This window comes from Drosophila tropicalis, unplaced genomic scaffold (genome assembly GCF_018151085.1).
Source record: "Drosophila tropicalis isolate 14030-0801.00 unplaced genomic scaffold, ASM1815108v1 contig_593, whole genome shotgun sequence".
NCBI classification, from domain to species: Eukaryota; Metazoa; Arthropoda; class Insecta; order Diptera; family Drosophilidae; genus Drosophila; species Drosophila tropicalis.
Window position 1 is genome coordinate 4,375,911 of NW_027173070.1, and position 17,332 is coordinate 4,393,242.

The following is a 17,332-nucleotide window of genomic DNA, read 5'->3' on the forward strand; positions in this document are numbered from 1 at the left end:
ACGTTCATTCAAGTGGGTGCTTCTCAACACTGGTTTCCGTTCTTGTGTATAAAAAAATTGTCCACAACAACTGACAAAATTTTCGTAACTTAAAAAATTATTCCGAAATCCCGAGAACCAAGATAAAAAGAGCTGAGAACACAAGCTGTCTTAACGCAGAACTTCACAAAGGTTGTAAAGTCATCGCGCTCAAAATGTCCATTACTTTGGATTTTGATGCCAAACAATTGGCAAAAAAGTAAACAACTCAGCCTCCATTATTTGCCCGCCAAAATTCAAGGCGATGGCGAGGCAAACGTGGAGAAATGTTTTAATAACTATACCCGCGAGAATCCTGATTATGGGACAGGAATCTTAACTAACTCCTTGCGTGGCTATCCTCTCTTGGGTCAGCAAGCAAATGTCCCCAGCGGACTTAAAGGTCTCGTGCTTCAGGAGACGGAGAAACCCTTAATAGACACGTCGGAGAGACAATTACGTTTGACGGGGCAATTTGACGAGTTTACTTACTGGAATTACGATAAAGTCCCCTCCAATTCGGATGGATATAGACAAGCTTTGCTTATGACAGATGTGGCAGAGGCGCTGATGTATCAACAAATTAAAGAAGAGGATTTGGAAGCTGAAATCCAACGCCACAAGGAGAGCAAAAAGGAAAACTCATAGATTATAGGTGCGCTTATAGCGTTTATATATATATAATGTATAGTATTCCAAAAGCTATTCAAATATCTTCACAATTTTCATACACTTTAGCCTTAAAATTTTGCATAATTTATAAATATAAAAAACCTCTGCGTAAAAAATTTACTCATCGGCATCTTCGAAACGTTCGTCATCATCGTCGAGGCTTAGATTTTGCATACCACCTACCTCGCCATCATTGTGACCCAGGGTGAGTGCATCCCCAGCCATGTCTTGATCATCATAAGCCATGCCTCCGGCATCTTGCATAGCATCGCTATCTTCAGAGAGATCGCTATCTGCAGAGTCTGGATGTAGCGCCTGACAGGTAGTCATAGCCCGGTACATGGTGTCTACAGAATGTATATCGTCGGGCAAGAGCCAGCACTCTGTGACTGCATCAAACTGTTCGTTATCCAAAGCATCCTCAAAGTTATCAACACCATCATCATCCTCGTCACTTTCATTACCCTCATCCACATCATCACGCGATTGAGGTTCTCCAATACCATTTTCGTTCCCATTTTGTCCACTGCCATATACCCCATCCCATTCTACTTTGTTGTCCAACATGAAATAAATGCATTTCCTGGGGTTTGATGAGATTCCATGTAAGCTTACCTCTGTCCAATTAATAGATATGCCATCAGGCAAATCACTAGGTTGCCAAGAAAGCGAGCTATATGCATGAAAACAAAAATAACAAAAAATTACACTAAGTTGCAATTCCAGACGCAGACGCCGGATATTTCCTCCCCTGCCGCAAAAATATTGAACTTACTTTTGAGCAATGTAGACTGTTCCGTCTCCAACAATTTTTTCTCCCAACTTAAGTTTTATATTGTTAGCTGTGTACAGCAAACCGTGTTCGGGCGCCGAAACTGGAGTTATTATTACCATTTTAATACAAAATTTATAAAAAATAAAACGACCGCGAGACAATAGCAGATATCTTGATTTAGTGTTGATAGAAAGCAACAATTCGGATTTGAGGGATGGAGGCTCGATAACATTGTTGACCAACACCGATATACTTGGGAGTTTCTACAACCCTGCCATTTTTAATATTTCAATTCACAGCGGTTTTAGTGTCTTTGAAGCGCGTCGTCAATTAAATTTTTAAATATAACCAATTTAAAATATGGTTAAAGTCTATATTTTAAGTCCAATTACTTAGGGAATAATTAAAGTTTATGTTAAAGATAAGTTGTGTTAATTCTAGTTATATTCTTTGTTCGAATTGTCTTCGCTTTATGACTGCGCCTGAAGCGGCAGCTGCTTCCTCTTTTTACTAAACAATGGACACGGACTTGGACTACGTGAATATAAATGATTGTAATGACCTCGATTTGGCCACGCGCATGCGCGGCTGCAATTATGAGAAATATAAATCTCTGGTGCGAATGCATCTTTCATTTGAGCTGGAGTTAAATACGGATGAGTAGGTGTCTTCCAGTTGGCCTAATGACTTTAACATAAACATTGTTCTAACTGTTTTTGACAGATTCGATTTACCATGCCATGAAATTGTCTACGAGGACAAGGGTAAGATGAAAAAATGGAATCGCCTTTCCAAAAAACATCGTCTTGGACAGATTGGAGCCCCAACTGGTTGCGCCGCATCGGGCTCGAAATCAGTGTGCAATAGTCCCACAGAATCATTGCAGTCGACAATTGATGCGGGATTCCTAATGCACCTGCAAGAACTTAAGGATTTTCTGATGCTTGATAAAAGTAGGTCAATATCAATATGAAAATGGGTAAATACTGAATATACTCTTCTTTTAGATCTTATTCAAGAAGGTCTGTTTCGCAAGGCGGGTGCTGTTTCCCGGCAGAATGAGCTGAGAGCTAACATACAACAGGACAAGCCCTTGGATCTGGAATTGGCCGGTTATTCAGCACATGACTGTGCCACCGTATTTAAAAGTTTTTTGGCGGAGTTGCCTGAACCTTTACTCACCGATGCCCATTATCCGGCACACTTGCAAATTGTACCACTGTGTCAAGTCTATACCTGTAAAGTAGGCACTCAGGAGGCAGAACATCTACTGAGTTCCATGCAGCTGCTGCTTCTATTGCTACCCGAAGAGCATAGGGAGCTGTTATACCATATCATTGAAATGCTTCACTCAGTGGCCAAGCACGAGAATAGCAATAAAATGTCTGCCGAAAATTTGGCTACTTTGTTCACACCTCATCTGATCTGCCCGCGTCAATTGCCGCCGGAAGTCCTGCATTATACGGCCAAAAAAATGTCCAGCATTGTTAGTTACATGATTATCCGTGGCCTAGACATATTTCAGGTACCCGGTAAACTGGCCACCGATATTAGAGCTTATTTCCTTGAGCGGAAACGCAAGAAAACTATGTCTCCTGAACAAACGCTTGATGAATCCATATCAGACGTTTCCACAGTAAATACTGTTTACACATTTGTCGACCGCGCAGCCACCGCAGCAGCCACCAATACCAACAATACTGACACTGAATTGGCACAGCTTTATGCCCACATACAAAGTCTGCCTGAATCATCGAAAAAGCGCCGATTAATCAAACAGTTTAATAAGCAAAATGGACAGGGTAAGTCCATTAAAATATCATGTGAAATAAAATCTAATCTATTGGCGGATCTTCTAAAAGGTACACCTTTGCAGTTGGTAGTAATGAATCGTTTGAAGAACAATGAGGCTACACGTAGTGCCAAATCATTAGGCGATTCAATTAAGAAGCATATCTTTCATAAGACTCTTATGTCCCGCACACCAAAGAGAGCTCCACCGCCTGCTTTTCATTCCGCAATGGATGGAGGAGGGCCCGAGGTAGGAATTATAAAGAATTGTGGTGCAACCATAAAAGTGTTCTTAAAACCTTATTACCTGCTCGTTCATTTTCATTGATCATTATTTTTTTTATCGTATATTTCCTGTAAACTAATCGCATGTCATTTCATCTTATCATATCCTAGACGCCTAATATGTTGCATGTGAAGCAGCCGAAATTACGAGTGCTATTCCAGAGCCCTACGCCGCAAATTCCACCAAACACTTATGCCGCAACACCAACTGTTGCCAGCGTATGCGCCACTTCAATGTCTACTAACAAGCATTCACTTAAGAAATCAATTTCATCCACATCGCTTAAAATGGAAACAATGTCGTCCATCTCGTCGGACAGTGGCAGCAATTCGGCTCCCGTCTCACGACAGCACTCGGATAGTGGAGAAGGTGTTGGTACTACCGTGGCTGCTGCTGCTGCTGTCGGAGATTCGGACGAGATTGATGGTGAGTGCTGTGTGACACCGCTCAAAGTTTTAACATCAGCGGCGAAAAAATTGGCTGAGAAAAAAGCTGTTGCTTGGGATGATCATCGCCTTTTAGAGATTGAGGAGTATTCAAATCCTAGCACGCCCGTTCATCAATCATCACGCTACAAATCTGAGCCTAATCTCTGTAGTATCTTGCCACAGGTTACCGATGGCGCTAACCTCGACAATCCACTCACACCCATTATAGAAGTGCCTACAACCAGCAATCAGAGCAACCACAACCACCACTTGGGAAAGTCTATTACACGCAAACTGATGAAGGGAGTCAGCATGGGTAATTTAAGATTCCCGTTCAGCACTCCGGAAACCACAAAACGATTAGTACGAAGTGTCTCAGCTACTTTAAAGCGTCGACCAAGTGGGGAAGAGGCGAAACATGGTCATTTAGAAGCAGCTGATGCCCCACTTTTAGAGGATGTGGACGACGATGATAATGATGTTGATGATGGTGCTAATGATAAGGATCATGGTAATGAAGGGGAGATAGAGCCATCGGTGGATGACCATGAAGCTGATGAAGATGACGATGACGATGATACCCTCTCAGAAAGTATGGGCAGTTCCAATGAGCTGCCTGGCTTGAGTCTAGGCTATCAGCAGCACCTTCTGCAGAGCAGAGTTTACCGAAATATGGATCTCATTACAAGCACTCCAGCTCTGCACATGGGTCGACGCTCCATGTCCCCGATAACCAAGTCCACACAACGTATGCCCAAAGCAATGCAGGTAAGCAAAACTTTTGTAATCTGTGACCTTCTGAATAATTTCAAGGGTTTCTGTTTTTAAGGAATCCATTATGACGCCTCGTTCCCGCAAACCCGTGATGCTTTTAAATGCATTAGCTGCCGGAAACACTGACAAGCAGCTTAATCTAAGTTTTGCTTTACAAGATGATGCGGACTCATCGTTGACGGCAAGTCCCGGTAAACCGGAACTTGAACCGCCATCGTTACACAGTGAAGATGCCACATCTCTTGGTGGCTACGCCGATATTTTGCGGCGTCAGCAGAATTTTGCTTGCATAAATTCCTTCTCGTCAGCCAGACAGCGCACTGAAAGTAGCAGTAATAGCAACGAGGAAGCCAAACCGAATTTGAATGCCTTGTCCAGTGATTTCAAGTCAGTAGTCCAGAAGGATATATACGTTGTATATTTACTAAAATGTTGTGTTTTGGATTTTAGGGAATATTTGCTGACACGCAGCGTTTTGACGGCTAGTCCAGCAGATCTATCGTTCGCCAGTCGCTCCGATGACTTTGATGGGGCCAGCACTCAGGACATTGATGATTTCGATGAATCGGAATTGAGTCCCAGTTTATTATACTGTTTGGATGGCAATGAACCGGCACCCGTCGGCTCCCCCCAAAGTTCTGCTTCAACAAATGGAAGGAAACGATCGGCAGAGACACCATTGAAAAATCCAAAAAATGTTGATTTAGACGATTTGGATAACAAAGAGAATCTGTGCCTACAAGAAGGACAACAGCATTTGTGCTCAAAGAAATTATTGATTACTTCACACGAGGAGTATCCCGGCGAAACTGCCCTTTAGTTTAAGGCTCCCCCTCTCTTCCCTTTCGTAAATCTAACGTTAAAACCGTTGTACGGTTTTAAAAAAATCTCATCGAAAATCTCTTATAAAACTCAACTAGATTTGAAAAAGTTGCTTCCGTGAAATTATATTCTATTATCGCTTTGTAATTTACAATAATCTATATACACTTACTTTAAGATTTTTCATTTTAAATGCATGCAAATTAACGAAATATTCAAAAATATATTCTATACAAATTGAGTTTAAAAATTTACCGTTTCCTGCTCTCGTTTTTCAACACAGTTTTTTCGTTACAATCCTATATAACACTGATTTAAACAGCTGTTGTTTGTTGACAGTTTCGAAGCAGAAAATAACCAAAAATATAAATATTCAACAAAATTTATTTATTTTGCATTAAAAAACAAGCAACAGAGATACATACGAGATGGGAACTTGGGTCTTGGAGGTAGCCAAAATGGGAATGTACATGGCATTTCCGGTGACGCTATTCCACATCTTCAATCAACCAGAATACTTTGAGGAATGGGTTACCAAAAAGAAGCGGGAACTTTATCCACCGGAACACAAGAGTCATCACGAGGAATTGCAACGGGCTATTAGGGAACACCATCAGCAGCATGACGCCAAAATGATGCGTGCCATGGAAGAAGCCGAACGCAAAAAATAACACGCCATAATTGTATTTACCTTTTGGATTATATAATCGGGCATGCACTTGTCCACTTTGATCAAGTTAGGCTGATGATTAATTGTTTTCTACTGCAACACAATAAACCCTTCTAATTACACAAAAAAACAAGCTCTCAAGTAGGCATATGATAAGTGTTTACTATGTGCCTGCAATTAACCAGAAAACCATGAATTGGCTTTGAAATTATCAAATGAAGAACATTATCATCATAGTAATAGTCCTAGTTCTAGTCATGGTGCAGATGTTTTTGAAAAAAAAACAAAAACCCATCTATATATGGATTCCGTTTAATCAGTACTTCTATTCGATTGACAACTTATCAATAGCCACTTTGGCCACTACGACCGCCAAGTGACCGTTGTTAACACTAGTGAAGTCTCCCACAACATGTGTATTAGGCGTGATGATGTGATACCTTCGATTTACCGATGATGTCTATTGGTTAGACAGATTAGATGTACATACCTACCTCTCACATGACGATTTTTGTGCGCCACACCCCCCACCCCGCCCAATTAAGTTTGAAAGGCTCTCTGCCTCTATTATCTGCTTTTCACACGGCAGTAGTTAAACAAACTGTAGTTTACAATGACAGCCAGAAAACAGCGGAACCGAATTTTCAAACCTTTTCCCATATGAACTATAATTATACTCTAATGTCTATAGAATTTTAATAATTATCAAACAAGTTTAGGAGAATCAAAGAAACGTAGAGGTAACCCGACATATTGGCAAATAAGGATCGTGTGTAATGATAGAGGAATCTTCGACTAAAATATGAAATAATCGCTTATGAACCAAACAATCAAATGCTAATGATTCAGCCTAACGTTTTAACAAATTCGTATTCATCCAAAAATCATAACAAATACATTTCTTGTAATTTTTTGAACCTATGTAAATATTCTTACCAATTCCAAGGTAAGGTTTGAACCTGAACCGTAGTCAGATTGTTTGAAATTAATCTAAGAAGTATTTTAAAATGTATTACAAATTTAATACAATTTAATCATTTTACTAAGAATTTTAATAATACATTTCAGACCCGTTCATATTAACTAGGTTTTGCAATTACGTATACCAAAGGCTGATGAAAACCTCGTTTAAATATATTTTTTAAATTATTCGGATGAATTAAATCAACATTTCTATTTTGATTATTTTACAGTTTAAAGGGTTGTTTTAATATTAGTATTTTTAGAAGAATAGTAAAAAGTTCAGAGAACTTATTAACGTACCTGGGGTTTGAACAAAAAACATCACATAGGAGGGTTTCTCAAGCCATTAGAGTATAATTAGTGCCGTCAGCTTGTCCGATCGACAATTGGGATTGCGCGGATTGTTATTCCACCACTTGATTACTCCATGAGCATATAAGCTATGGGTGGAAGCGAGACGCAGTTATTCGTATTTTAGCAGCAGCAGCAGCAGAAGCAGCGATAGCAGCAGCCGTTAATTAGTTAAGGTTCTGCTTTCTATTACTATTTGGGGGGGCTTTTTTATATTACATTATGGCATTTTTCACGCCCCCACTTCAGTTGAGTTCAATTCCTCTGATTTGTGGCGCCCATCGAAACTCGAACTCGATTTACGACTTTCTCGATGCAGCAGCAGCAGCAAGAGCAGCGACAGAGCAACAACTGAAGCACGGTCGAGAAAGGAGCCAAGTTTGAATTTAGTTTGCTTTAAGGCATCACGGAGATCACATCATGTCGCGGGGATCGGTTTTACCACAGTATATAGCCGGATTATCGGCCAGTTTTGGTGCCTTCTGTATGGGCGCCAGTATCGGCTGGTCCTCACCGGTAGAGACCATGATAACAGAGGGTGATGCATATGGCATGGCAGTATCCTCGAGCCAATTTGGCTGGGTATCCTCTTTGCTGACATTGGGTGCGACTTGTGTGTGTATCCCTATTGGTTTTATGATCGATTGGATTGGACGAAGACCCACAATGCTGGCCCTCATACCGCCCTATATGGTTGGATGGATTTTAATGATATTTGCCAATAATTTGGCCATGTTGTATGTAGGACGTTTCATTTTGGGAATGTGCGGCGGAGCGTTCTGTGTGACAGCACCTATGTATTGTACGGAAATCTCAACGACTTCGCTACGTGGCACAATTGGAAGTTTCTTTCAGTTGCTTATTGTGTCCGGTGTCTTATATGGTTACATAGTTGGAGCCTTCTTGGAACTTTTGACCATTAATATATTGTGCGCCATTTTACCAATAATATTTGCTGTTGTACACTTTTTCATGCCCGAATCGCCAGTCTATTTGGCCCTTAAGGGACGGCAAGATGATGCTGCAAAGGCTTTGCAATGGCTGCGTGGCAAGGATGCTGACATTCAGGACGAATTAAAAGAAATCCTTGAGGAAACTCAAAAAAGCAATGATGCAGAAAAAGTCAATGTCTTTGCGGCCCTTAAACGTCCATTGACCCGCAAAGGTTTGGCCATAGCTGTCTTGCTGCAAATGTTCCAACAATGGACTGGTATCAATGCCATTCTCTTCTACTCTGCATCAATTTTTGAGGAAACTGGCGTTGGCATAGAAGGCAAATATTGCGCTATTTTGATTGCTGTCGTTCAGGTTGTGACCACTGTGGTTGCCGTAGCCATAATTGACAAGGCTGGCCGTCGCATCCTTCTTCTCATCTCGGCATTCTTTATGGCTATCACAACATGTCTGATGGGTGTTTATTTCCAAATGCAGACCAGCGATCCGACTTCAGTGGAATCTATTGGTTGGCTTCCAATAAGCAGCATCTGTATCTTTATTGTGTTCTTCTCCATTGGCTTTGGTCCAGTGCCTTGGCTAATTATGGCTGAGCTCTTCTCTGAGGATATCAAGAGTGTGGCTGGCTCTATTGCTGGAACAAGCAATTGGTTATCGGCTTTCCTAGTGACCCTCCTGTTCCCCATTCTCAAGTCGTCGATTAATCCTGGTCCCACATTTTGGATATTTACCGTCATCGCTGTTATAGCCTTCTTCTATTGTATATTCTTTGTGCCCGAAACGAAGGGAAAAACTATTGTTGAGATTCAACATATTTTGGGTGGCGGGAAGGTGGAAAAAACCGAAAAATCAGATGATCAAAAAAGTTAAGTAACGGCGACTGAATGAGTTAGACAAGATTGCCAAAGAGCACCTAATTATACGTTTAATATGTATATAGTCTTAGTCCATAAAAGTTATTTAAAACTAATACTTTTTATATTTCTTTTGTATATGTAGCATATATTTATACGTACATTTATAATGTAGAATTTCTTATTCAATAATTCGCCCAGATAACCCAATTTTACTAGTACTTGTAAAAACCAAAGTTGTTGATTAAAGTATATAATCTTGAAAAATTCCAATCGAAAAGGACGTCGATAATTGATACTAAGATTAGTAAAAGAAAAGCAACAAACAAAAAATTACTGATAAAGTAAACAATACTTAATGAAATATTTGTAGATTTGCCTTTGTTTTTTTATTACTTGTGTTGCATAATTTAATTGGTTCACAAAGTACGTAAATGTTTTTGTCAAATGAATTATAATGATTCGCTTAGCTAATCGTTCATACTAATGATTTTAGATTATTTATTAAAATAATTACAGTTATACAAAATGACAACGTGGAAACTGCATCAAGTATGGGAAGAAAGAGGCTTCTCGTGATAAGTACTTTCAGAATGCAATCTTTATTTATTTTTTTAATATATATTAGATGATAGAATGAGCCCATTTGTTTTTACAAAGTTGAAATGTTTTTGTTTGTAAAAACAATCATCACTACATGATATATGAAATGAATATGAAATGTGCCACTACCTTTTCCAATTCAAACCCTTAATGTTTTTTCTAATATAAAATTCACCACCACTAGAAAAATTACATCTTATTGTATGATATTTTTAGCATATTAAATTTCTGAATGTTGAACCGTGTGTTGTCATTGGAGGAATAATACTATTCAAATGCCTCAATTAATTTTCTCCATTATACATAAGAGTTTTGCCAGCATTTAGTTATGTTAATTTTCGAATGCAAATACCATTGAATATATTAACGACATAAACATTAAGTTAAATGGATTGTGTATAGTTCGTAATTTAGAGAAATAACTGCAAGGATACAGATTTAAACTTCATTAACTAACTAATAAACCAACTATGATTAGCCTTTTTCACATTTAATCGTTAAATTCCTTTTGTCGGCATTTTTCAAAAATGGCTATGCTCGATAGGCAAAAAATCGATAGACCACAGCCACAGCCTATCGATTATGTAAAATGAATGTACATAGCCGCTATCTACATTCTAATTGTCCGAAATTCAGAACAGCTGCTTCAAAAAATTGACAAGTTTTATTTTTATTAAAATTTGTTGATTTTGTTAACTTGTACTATTTTAATTCGTAACGTGTGTAAGTGCCTTTGTAATATTTATTCCTTTTTGATTTGGTTGTGTTTATAGTTAATAAATAATTGCAATTAAAAGTGAAATTCGGTACATCCCCGAAAAACAAAAAAGACAAAGAGGTTTGCCTGTGTTTGTGTGTGCATATATAAAAAACACATGTAAGTATACATATTTGTTCGCCACTAATATTAAGCCACGTAACATATCAGATATAAGAACAATCCCTTCGCTTGTAAGACATACGTGTGATTTATAATACATATATACATACATATGATTGTATAGTGAATGCGGTGATCAGAAGCACAAGGGTTATTTGATTCTGCGAAAAAATAACAAAGGCCGGCTAGCGCGATGGCAACCCCACCAAAGGAAATTCATGTGAGCTGATTTGGTTTTATATTTGTAAACGTTTTAAAATTTTTATCCTTCGTCGTAGGCACGTAGTTATCAATTGCGTCTGGTTGACCATCTAACTGAACGCAATGGTATAGTCTATCTGCCCACAGGAGCCGGCAAAACCTTTGTGGCCATCCTGGCATTAAAGCGTTTCTCATTGGACTTTGATAAGTAAGTGATAATTATTTGTATTGATGTAAGAATACAAACAGAAAAAAAAAAAAAAACAAAAATAATTGAAGTTGAATTTCACAACGTCAGCGATTTACCAGTTAAGGCTAGCAGAGAGGCATTTATGTATGTACATATGCATGTATGTATGTATCTAAATATGAAAAGGGCAAGTGCATTTAATGAAATATGTATCTACATATGTACATATATAAGAAGGAAAATGTACGCTCAAGTGTTTTAAAAAAAAAACACAAAATTGAAATTTGAGAATAAACACTTTAGCTTAGACATAAGATACAAACATATGTAGGTTATGGGATACATTTTTTTATCTGTTTTGAATTAAACTTATAGAACCATTGAGGATGGCGGAAAACGAGCTCTATTCATGTGCAACACTGTCGAGTTAGCCCGTCAACAGGCAAAGGCCATAAAATCGCATACAAATTTTAAAGTTGGATTTTATGTAGGCGAACAAGGTGTCGATGAATGGAGTAAATCCAAATGGGTTGTTGAAGTAGAAGAAAATCAAGTATGTTCCAATTTGCATTGTTTTGATATTGCATGATTTTCCAAATTTCATGTTTCATGTTTGCTAATTATTAAACTAATTATTAAGTTTGATGTATGTATGTATTTACAATGATTATAATAATTGTATGCATAAATTCTATTAGGTTCTTGTTGGTACTGCCCAGGTTATGTTGGACCTGATGCTTCACTCGTATCTGTCTCTGGGCTCCGTAAGCATTGTGATTATAGATGAATGTCATCATGGCACCGGACGTCATCCGTTTCGTGAATTTATGCGTTTATTTCTACACGTTGGGCCCAGTGTGCAACTGCCACGAGTTGTTGGCCTTACCGGAGTTTTGATCAAGGGCAATGAGATCAGCAACGTGCAAAAATTATTAAAAGAACTAGAGACAACTTATCATGGCAATATTATCACCGTGTCAGATATGAAAGAAATGGAGAATGTCATGCTGTAATATATATCTTTTACTTTTTATCTCGATTTTTTAATTTAATTTATTCATTTGTCTTTTAGTTACTCGACCAAGCCAAAAGAGTTTTTCTTGTTATATGGCTATGGAAATCGTCAATTTGCGGTCGTAGATACTATTAAATTTTATATTGAAAACTTTCAAAAGAAGGTGGACACTTTGGATATTGGCAAACAACCATTCCGTTTCTCCAAAGGCCTTCAGCAGCAGCGGGATCCAAACAAGAAGAGTGTCGTAAAGTTGCTACTTAACGATTTTATCTATCAGCTGGAAGAGTATGGTATCTACATGGGATCTATAGCGATCGTTGCCTTAATAGTTGAGTTTGAAGTAAAGAAACGACAGGCAGAGACGCTGGTCTTAAGGGCAGTATACCGAATGGCCATTGCTCTATGTGATAATATTCGACATTTGCTTGTAAGCAAACTAAGAGATTTGCTAGATGATGAGAAAATAGCTGACGGTAAATTGGACACCGAAGAGATCATATACAATTTTTCTACCCCTCGAGTGCAAAAATTTCTTCAGTATTTAAAGCAAACCTTCAGCAACAAGAATCCAAAAGATATATGCTGTCTAGTGTTTGTAGAACGAAGGTACACATGTAAGAGCATCTACGGTATGCTTCTTCACTATATCGCCTCAGTGCCGGAGCTGAAGAATGTACTGGTGCCACAGTTTATGGTAGGGCGGAATGGAATCGTTCAAAATTTCGATACCGTACTAGAACGAAAGTGGCAAAATTCGGTAAACAACAACTTGTTTATTTAAAAATCGATATAAATTTTATTTCTTCAACAATTTCCATTTCTCTTTATAGGCGATTCAACAATTTCGGGAAGGCGAGGCAAATCTAATGATATGCTCATCCGTTTTAGAGGAGGGCATCGATGTGCAGGCCTGTAATCATGTCATTATACTGGATCCTTTGAAGACATTTAATTCATATGTGCAAACAAAGGGACGGGCTCGTTCTAAAAATGCTGTTTTTCTTATCATATCATCGGAATCTGAAAGGTCAAAGACTGCCAAGAGAATCACCGACTATCAGAATGCTCATTTAGCTATAGCCAACTATCTAAAGGATCGTGTCTTGGAGCGTGCCGAGCCACAAATGGATGAAATAAATGAACATTTTAGGGATGTAATTCCGCCTTTTGTCAATGAGCATGGTACTCTGCTTTTGGCCAGTAGTGCGCTTGCGTTGCTACATCGTTATTGTCAAACCCTACCATCCGATGCATTTGGTTTTAATATGCCGTGGTACAAATTGCTTAACCCAGACGAACGTAAAGCACAGTTTGGCAAAAGTGGCGAATGTAAGCAAGTAGTTTCCGTTAATCTGCCACTTAGCACCAAGTTAAGGAACACCATATATGTACGTATGAGTAATCTTCTGTGCAAACTAAAATTCATGCTTGTTTTCATTTAGGGAGATCCCATGAATTGCAATAAATCAGCTAAAATTTCGGCTGCCTTCAATGTCTGTAAAGAACTTTATAAACATGGAGAGCTTAATCAAAAGTTTATGCCAACTTCATTAAATGACCGCCTAAATGATGTTTCTGATATACATTTTAAGCACTGGAAGAAATACGACGATGATGGTAAGTGAAATTAGTCCGTAGAGAAATGAAAGATGAATAACCAAAAAATTTTGTTTTGCAGTAAGCAAAGTAAAGCGTAAAGACGATAAATCAGATAATACCAGCACCTATCCCGTAAACTGTCCCACTCAATTCTATGATACACGTCCTCGTGTGGGTGAGACCTGTTATGCTTATGAGATATTCTTGAAGCCACATTTCGAGCGAAATGAATACACGGAGCACATGCACGGAACTTTACAGACCGGGCGTGGGTATGCCTTGCTCCTGCGTAAGCGACTGCCACCTCTGGCTGAAATGCCACTGTTTAGCAGTCATGGAAAGATTCACGTAGCCGTCGCTGAAAAGCCGCATGAAGTGATTTTAAAAACTGAAGAGCAATTGTATCATCTGCATCAATTCCATATTATGCTGTTTAGAGATATCTTGAAAATTTGGCAGTCCTACTTTGTGCTTGATAAACGCAGCAAGGAGAACTCCTATCTGGTAGTCCCCTTAGATATCAAATCAAAAGGAAAAGGGGAAGGCGATGTAATCGATTGGAATTTAGTGACTAAATTCTATCGTGGACTGCCACAATCAAAACCTGTAAGCCTGGATCAAAGACGCAAGCAAAAACCTCCATGCGCGGAAGACTTTGAGGGTAAAATTGTGACCCAATGGTATGCAAACTACCAGGATAAACGGATGTTAGTCACCAAAGTGCACAGGGATAAGACCCCATTTAGCATGATGGAAAGTAACCAACACGAAATTAACTATTATGAGTACACCATGTCCAAGTATAAAAATGTCATCGAAGATGTGGTCCATCAAAATCAGTTCCTTATTGAAGTTCGTGAATTAACACAGCAATTGAATTTCTATGTAGGACAGCGAGTAAAAACCTCAACTCAGAGCAAAGCTCGTGTGCGAATTATTTTAATACCGGAGCTGTGCTTCAATTTTGAATTTCCCGGCGATCTTTGGACAAAATTACTCTTTCTGCCGAGTATTCTAAATCGTTTGCATTTCCTCCTTCACGCAGAGGCACTGCGTCAGCGTATGAACACTTATTTGGGACTACATTTGCTACCACAAAATGGTCCCGATTACCGGCCCAAGGTGCTGGATATCGATTTGTCATTGCGCCGCAATGTAGATACAACAGGTAATGCAGTTAGCGTAGAAGTTGAGGAACCACGCTCCATGTTGGATCCATTGCCCACCAAACAATTAGAGGTATCAATGGAACGTCTTCAGATTAGTGATCTAGAAGCACCCTGGCAAAGTTATATGGAACCAGTGGACTTGAGCCGCAACATGATGTCTACTCATCCAGTTGAACTGGCTTATTACTGTCAATTCACCAGCGGCATGGTTGTCAACTATGACAAGATGGAGGAAGAGGACAAAGAATTCTGGATTGAGGCGCAATTCAATATGTCAAAGGGAAATATTTATGACTGCAAAACTGCTGCGAACACATCTCTACCAGCGTTGCTACCCAACTCAAAACCAATTACTCCAGTTGAGCAGCTATCGGTGTTGCAGAAAACCATTTCCGATGAATACATAACGCCCGCCGAGCAAAGTGAATTTTTATCTGCCCTTACAACTTCCGGTAGTTCGGATGTCTTTGACATGGAGCGTTTGGAATTGTTGGGAGATAGTTTTCTAAAGATGAGTGCAACATTGTATTTGTCAAGCATGCATACAAACTGGAACGAAGGCGTTCTCACCCAAATAAAATCCACATTGGTGTCCAATCGCAATCTCCTATATTGTATGAACGAAACCGATATTCCTTCGAAAATCAATGGCACCTTATTTTCTCCAAAGTATAACTGGAAACCGCCCGGTACTAGTTTGCCATATAATATATTAAATCTGTTTCAAGAACAGCCAGAAGTCGCCAAATTGATATTACCAAGGAATCTGGGTGCCCTAAAACTTACTGAGGAAGAAATTTTTTCATTGGGAAAATTAACCCCGGCGGATTATGAAAAGTTTGTCGAGAGCTGTCAAGCCAATGCCAATTATACAACTACGGATTATGAAGCTGAAATGAATTTCTGCGTTGGTAAATTAAAACTGCCCAACAAGGTGGTCGCCGACACGTTGGAAGCTCTCCTTGGCGTTATTGTTAAGAATTATGGTCTACAGCATGGTTTCCGCTTGTTGGAATATTTTGGCATCTGCAAGCAGGTAGACATTGGTAAGCCATTGTCCCAACTTCTTGACCTTCAATTGGGTAGTACGCGTACACGAGCAGCTCGTGATCCCCATGAGATCGATGGACTACTCATCAATTATCGTCATTTGGAGAAAAACCTTGGATACACCTTCAAGGACCGCGCGTATTTACTTCAGGCTCTTACTCATCCATCGAATCCCACTAACCGTTTGACTGGCTGCTACCAAGAGTTGGAGTTTATTGGTGATGCCATTTTGGATTTCCTAATCTCAGCATATATTTTTGAGCGTAATATCCGCATGAATCCTGGCCAACTAACAGATTTGCGATCCGCTTTGGTCAATAACACAACATTGGCATGTATTTGTGTTAGGCATCGGTTTCATTTCTTCATTTTAGCTGAAAATTCGCTACTGACCGAATCGATCAACAATTTTGTGAAGTTCCAGGAAAAACATAAGCACCGTGTAACCCATCATGTACGCATACTTCTAGAAGAAAACGATGTACAAAATCCCATTCCTATGGACCAGGAAGATGAATTGGAAATGGTCGAGTGTTTGTCTACCAACGAAGAAAAGCCACTTCAGGGTAAATTGAATATGTCGGAAAATGTAGATGTGCCCAAGGCTTTGGGTGATGTTGTCGAAGCCTTAATTGCAGCCGTTTATCTTGATTCCAAGGATCTACAAAAAACCTGGGAGGTGGTATACGGACTCTTTGAGCCAGAACTTATTGAATTCTCACGAAATGTGCCTATAAATCCTCTGCGTCAACTCAATGAGCATAAGCTAGCTAAACCCGTATTCGGTACTGCCATTATGGATCAGGGTAAGGTGATGGTTAGTTGCTCGTTCACCTGCAATGAGAAAACCATTAAGGTCTATGGATTTGGTACTAACAACAGCCAAGCCAAGCTAGCGGCAGCAAAACACGCACTACGCAAACTGGCTAAGAGCGAAGCTTAGATATGGAACGACCAGCATCAATTTGCGAATATCAGACGTTTAGGATTTACAGACTGTAAGTCTTGATCGCCTTTTAGTCGCAAATTCATACTTGGAGTTAGTTTGTATCAGCATTTAAAAAATATGTTAATGCTTTCCAAAGGATTTATAGGAGACTGGCTTGTAAAGCTGACAATTTGTTGTACACTTTAATATAAGTCTATAATTGTTTGAAAAGAACAAAATCTTCAATTTTTTTTTAAGAGTTAGTATTGTCTATACTTTAATCAAATTTTCTCAAGTTAATAAATAAAAAACCTTTTTTTATAATTATGCTGTTGT

At 39.1% G+C, this 17,332-nt stretch overlaps 6 protein-coding genes across 6 annotated transcripts; 5 read left to right on the forward strand and 1 right to left on the reverse strand.

Moving 5' to 3' along the window:
• The first annotated feature begins 12 nt into the window (after window positions 1-12).
• Window positions 13-810, forward strand: LOC137577615 (ribonuclease H2 subunit C). The gene is given in 2 exon segments (XM_068291133.1): window positions 13-224; window positions 226-810. Coding segments are annotated over 2 exon segments (471 nt in total). The 5' UTR covers window positions 13-194; the 3' UTR covers window positions 667-810.
• Window positions 668-1,658, reverse strand: icln (chloride nucleotide-sensitive channel icln). Its single transcript, XM_068291131.1, has 2 exons — window positions 1,466-1,658; window positions 668-1,363 (listed from the first exon to the last, which is right to left on the reverse strand). The coding sequence occupies exons 1-2, from the start codon at window positions 1,582-1,584 to the stop codon at window positions 808-810; spliced, it is 675 nt and encodes a 224-aa protein (XP_068147232.1). The 5' UTR covers window positions 1,585-1,658; the 3' UTR covers window positions 668-807.
• A 102-nt stretch (window positions 1,659-1,760) lies between these two features.
• RhoGAP54D (Rho GTPase activating protein at 54D) lies at window positions 1,761-5,820 on the forward strand. Its single transcript, XM_068291121.1, has 7 exons — window positions 1,761-2,125; window positions 2,189-2,418; window positions 2,473-3,267; window positions 3,328-3,506; window positions 3,653-4,738; window positions 4,800-5,131; window positions 5,195-5,820. Exons 1-7 carry the CDS (start codon window positions 1,983-1,985, stop codon window positions 5,562-5,564), a joined length of 3,135 nt encoding a protein of 1,044 aa, XP_068147222.1. The 5' UTR covers window positions 1,761-1,982; the 3' UTR covers window positions 5,565-5,820.
• Window positions 5,821-5,878: 58 nt separating this feature from the next.
• LOC137577617 (protein PET100 homolog, mitochondrial) lies at window positions 5,879-6,369 on the forward strand. The gene has a single exon (XM_068291134.1). It carries the CDS (start codon window positions 5,995-5,997, stop codon window positions 6,235-6,237), a length of 243 nt encoding a protein of 80 aa, XP_068147235.1. The 5' UTR covers window positions 5,879-5,994; the 3' UTR covers window positions 6,238-6,369.
• Window positions 6,370-7,821: 1,452 nt separating this feature from the next.
• On the forward strand, window positions 7,822-9,722 carry LOC137577612 (facilitated trehalose transporter Tret1-2 homolog). Its single transcript, XM_068291130.1, has one exon. It carries the CDS (start codon window positions 7,971-7,973, stop codon window positions 9,372-9,374), a length of 1,404 nt encoding a protein of 467 aa, XP_068147231.1. The 5' UTR covers window positions 7,822-7,970; the 3' UTR covers window positions 9,375-9,722.
• A 930-nt stretch (window positions 9,723-10,652) lies between these two features.
• Window positions 10,653-17,320, forward strand: Dcr-2 (Endoribonuclease Dcr-2). The gene is made up of 9 exons (XM_068291118.1): window positions 10,653-10,838; window positions 10,966-11,061; window positions 11,120-11,250; window positions 11,608-11,785; window positions 11,931-12,241; window positions 12,305-13,007; window positions 13,081-13,638; window positions 13,693-13,867; window positions 13,929-17,320. The coding sequence occupies exons 2-9, from the start codon at window positions 11,035-11,037 to the stop codon at window positions 17,009-17,011; spliced, it is 5,166 nt and encodes a 1,721-aa protein (XP_068147219.1). The 5' UTR covers window positions 10,653-10,838; window positions 10,966-11,034; the 3' UTR covers window positions 17,012-17,320.
• Window positions 17,321-17,332: the final 12 nt, after the last annotated feature.